The sequence below is a fragment of the Pagrus pagrus genome (assembly GCF_965226575.1).
Source record: "Pagrus pagrus genome assembly, chromosome: 16".
NCBI lineage: Eukaryota > Metazoa > Chordata > Actinopteri > Spariformes > Sparidae > Pagrus > Pagrus pagrus.
The window spans coordinates 172,063-175,491 of record NC_140200.1 but is presented as its reverse complement, the minus strand read 5'-3'; the positions used below and the strand labels follow the sequence as shown (position 1 = coordinate 175,491).

General features: G+C 46.8%; 1 protein-coding gene across 1 annotated transcript; it reads right to left on the bottom strand.

Annotated features, from left to right (window-relative positions):
• Positions 1-249: 249 nt before the first annotated feature.
• Positions 250-2,808, bottom strand: LOC311271679 (uncharacterized protein). Its single transcript, XM_084377468.1, has 2 exons — positions 2,604-2,808; positions 250-1,731 (listed from the first exon to the last, which is right to left on the bottom strand). Exon 2 carries the CDS (start codon positions 1,612-1,614, stop codon positions 253-255), a length of 1,362 nt encoding a protein of 453 aa, XP_084233594.1. The 5' UTR covers positions 1,615-1,731; positions 2,604-2,808; the 3' UTR covers positions 250-252.
• Between the last annotated feature and the right edge of the window lie 621 nt (positions 2,809-3,429).

Sequence of the window (3,429 nt, the reverse complement as noted above, 5' to 3'; positions counted from 1 at the left end):
AGTTCAGTTTATTGGTCCATGGTCGGTAAGCAGAAAGCAGCTGGATGTTTAAATTCACTGACAGCTGGACCTCTCTCCATGACATTTTACAGTTGATGTCATGTGATGATGTCATGGTGATGTCATCAAATGAGTTTTGATCACGTGTTTCAAATTTAAACTTTTTTTCTCAGTCGTCAGCTGCTCAGAGCAAAGTTTGTAGTTGATTGAACCTCATGTTCTTGATCCTCTTCATACTCTTGCTCCTCGTCCTCATGCATGATCTCGGCAGCCTGGCGGCTCTCTGTGAACGCAGCCTGAGTCACTCTGCTGCTCTCGGGTCAGCTGATCCACGGCAGCGGTCATGGCCGCTCGGACCAGAGAGCGAGCCGTCTGGAGCAGCTGCCGCTCGCTGTGCTCGAAGCCGAGGAGGAGGAGGAGGTGGCTGTGGTTGTCTGAGGAGGAGTCCTCCCAACACTCCTCCTCCTCATCTTCCTGACTGACATCATCCGGAGGAACCAGCTCAATCCGGATGGATGGCCCATTAGTCGTTGGCTGAAGGCAGTGTGATGTCGTCTTCTCTCCACAGTGAAGCTCGGAGGCTTGCTGAGATGACATCATTGAGGATGAAGGATAATTGTCAGCGTCCAGGACGACAGTGGAGGAGTCACAAGAAACCTTGTCCTTCTCTGCAGCCTCCAGTAAATCTTCAACAGGAACACCGTTTGTGTCCTCAACAGCCTCACTGTCGGTTTGGATTGGTTCAGATCTGTTGACAGCGTTGCTGATGTCACAGACCAGCTGATCTGCTGCTGTTTGTTCTGGGCTGTCAGTCAGCTGGATGCTCACTTCGGCCTCCACCGTCACCACCTCCACGCTCTCATCAGTCACATCGTTGTGGAGTTCTGACGGTTCTTCTACCTGAGCTACAGGTGAACACGGATCCTCCTCACATGTCGTTGTGTTCTCCATGTTCTCCAGACGGACACCAGACGATCTGCTTCTTCTTCTTCTGCTGAAAAACTTTCTCACTTTCTTGCGGAGGCTCCTCGAAGGTTCACCATCTGTCTTCTGCTTATGAGTTTGTCTAATGTTCAACGAGGTCTGGAACCTTTTAAACATCGACCACGTTCTCATATTGAACTTCCTCCTCCCTTTAGCCTCATCAGCGCTTTCTTCTTCTGTGGTGTCCAGTGCAGCAGTGCCTGCCTCCTGCAGCGCCACCACTGGTGGAACACAACTATCATTTGTGTGCTTCTCTGAACGTTCCTCTCTGTCCTTCTTTTGCTTCCTGTTACAAACAGCAGCAGGTGAGAATCGCCTCCACCACCTGCGTCTTTTTAACTTCCTGTTTCTGATGTCATCAACCCCACCTGCAGCTCCACAGCTCCCCCTGGAGCTCGCTTCAGATAAAGCTTCACCGTCCATGTTGGCAGTTTCTGTCTGTCTCTCTACAGCGGCTGAGGTCTTTGTTGAAGAGTTAATCTGGTTTCTGTTGGTCTTGGCCTCAGATTGGTCCTCCACGGTCCTGGTCCTGGATTTCCCCAGCAGCAGCAGCCTCGGAGGCCCCGTCAGTTTCCTCCTTAAAGTCACTTCCTCCACTCGTTGAACTTCCCCTCCACCCTCCGTCACCATGGCTCGTCTCCACGGTGACGCTAAATGGTTTTTCTGCCTCCTGGAGGCGTTTCAGCTCTTCTGTCCACAATTCGCCGCTGATGAAGCATCTGCTGCTGAGATTAAACACCTGGGAACCTGCAGAGCACAAAGACGCAGATTAAACATGTTGATTTATGACACATGGAGCGTTAAACAGAGCAGATATGAATGTTAACACGTCACCAGAGACGTGACGTTCACTGATCAGTTCCTGCTCAGATCTCTCAACATGAGTCACATTAATAAGAAAATATGATGATTTTACCTGCGTAGTTACACAAAACGCATATTTATGTGATGTGTTGTTTCTACGAGCTTAAATTAATTTATTAAAAATTACTTTGGACAAAAGCATCTGCTAAATAAACAACACAAATCTATTTGATCTTTTTTTATTTTGATGTGAAATAAAAATGTGCAATGAAAACAGGCCTCTGAAATAAATACAGATTAAAGCAAAAACAAGATTGAAAGAGAATATTAAACATAAAGTCTACAAACATTGTGACGATCACTGTGATGAAGTTACTAAACTACTGAACGACAAAACAGAACAAAGATGTTCGACTGGTTGTGTTCAAACACACAATACAAATATTTCACAGAACTTCTTATAGACAGTGATAAATCCTGAGATGGAGTCAGCTGGTGAACAGAAAGAGCTGAAAGAGTTGAAATTAAAATGACTTTCACGGTTTGTTTGTGATGATTTAAAATAAGAACATCAGATTCAGTCCTCAGTGGGAGACGTTCAGATCCGACCTCACCAACAGTCGGCTGTTATCTGCCTCTCTTTTTACAGAGGTCTTTAGTTTCTGTTCTTATTCTGTGATCTGTGAACAGGATCAGTCAGAAAGTCTCATTAATAAAATGTATCGTCATCATCATCATGACAGGAAGAAATCAACTGATCGATCATCAATAACAGCAAAATAAAGATGTCACAGAGAAGTTTTATCAGATCTCACCTGGACGAGGATCTTCGCCCGTCTGCTGATCAGATCTGATGCTGACTGAACAAACACTGAGCTCGTCCCTCTCTCTCTCTCTGTCTCTCTCTCTCTCTCTCTCTCTCCTCCAACCTAGTTTCCATAGCGACCACACTGATTGGCATTTTGTTTTACAGAAATGGTTTCTTCAATAAGGTGGTGGGAGGGAGGGGGAGGCAGAGGAGTGAGGCCCCCCGGGGGAGATGGAGAACAGGAAGCAGGATCTGGTTTTATTTCCTTTAATGAGTTTCTAGGAGGTTTGATAAGAACCAGTAGGAGCAGGAGGAGCAGGAGGATCAGAAGGACCAGCAGGAGCAGCAGGACCAGGAGGATAATAAGGACCAGCAGAACCAGGAGGACCAGCAGGACCAGCAGGACCAGGAGGATCAGAAGGACCAGCAGGAGCAGCAAGACCAGGGGGATCAAAAGGACCAGCAGGACCAGCAGGACCAGGAGGACCACGAGGATCAGAAGGACCAGCAGAAGCAGCAGGACTAGGAGGATCAGAAGGACCAGCAGAACCAGGAGGACCAGCAGGAGCAGGAGGATCAGAAGGACCAGCAGAACCAGGAGGACCAGCAGGCCCAGCAGGACCAGGAGGATCAGAAGAACCACTGTGTGTACAGTATGATATCAACAGAAGTCAGTCTTAATGTTTCATGTTTCAAGTCTGGAGGACATTTTTCTGTTTGCTGTTGTTTTATTATCTGTTCATGTAATTAAAGCTGAAACATGTTGAAGGTGAGTTTGTCACAAATCTAATGATCAATGTGATCTGATGATTTTAAATGTGATCTGATGATTT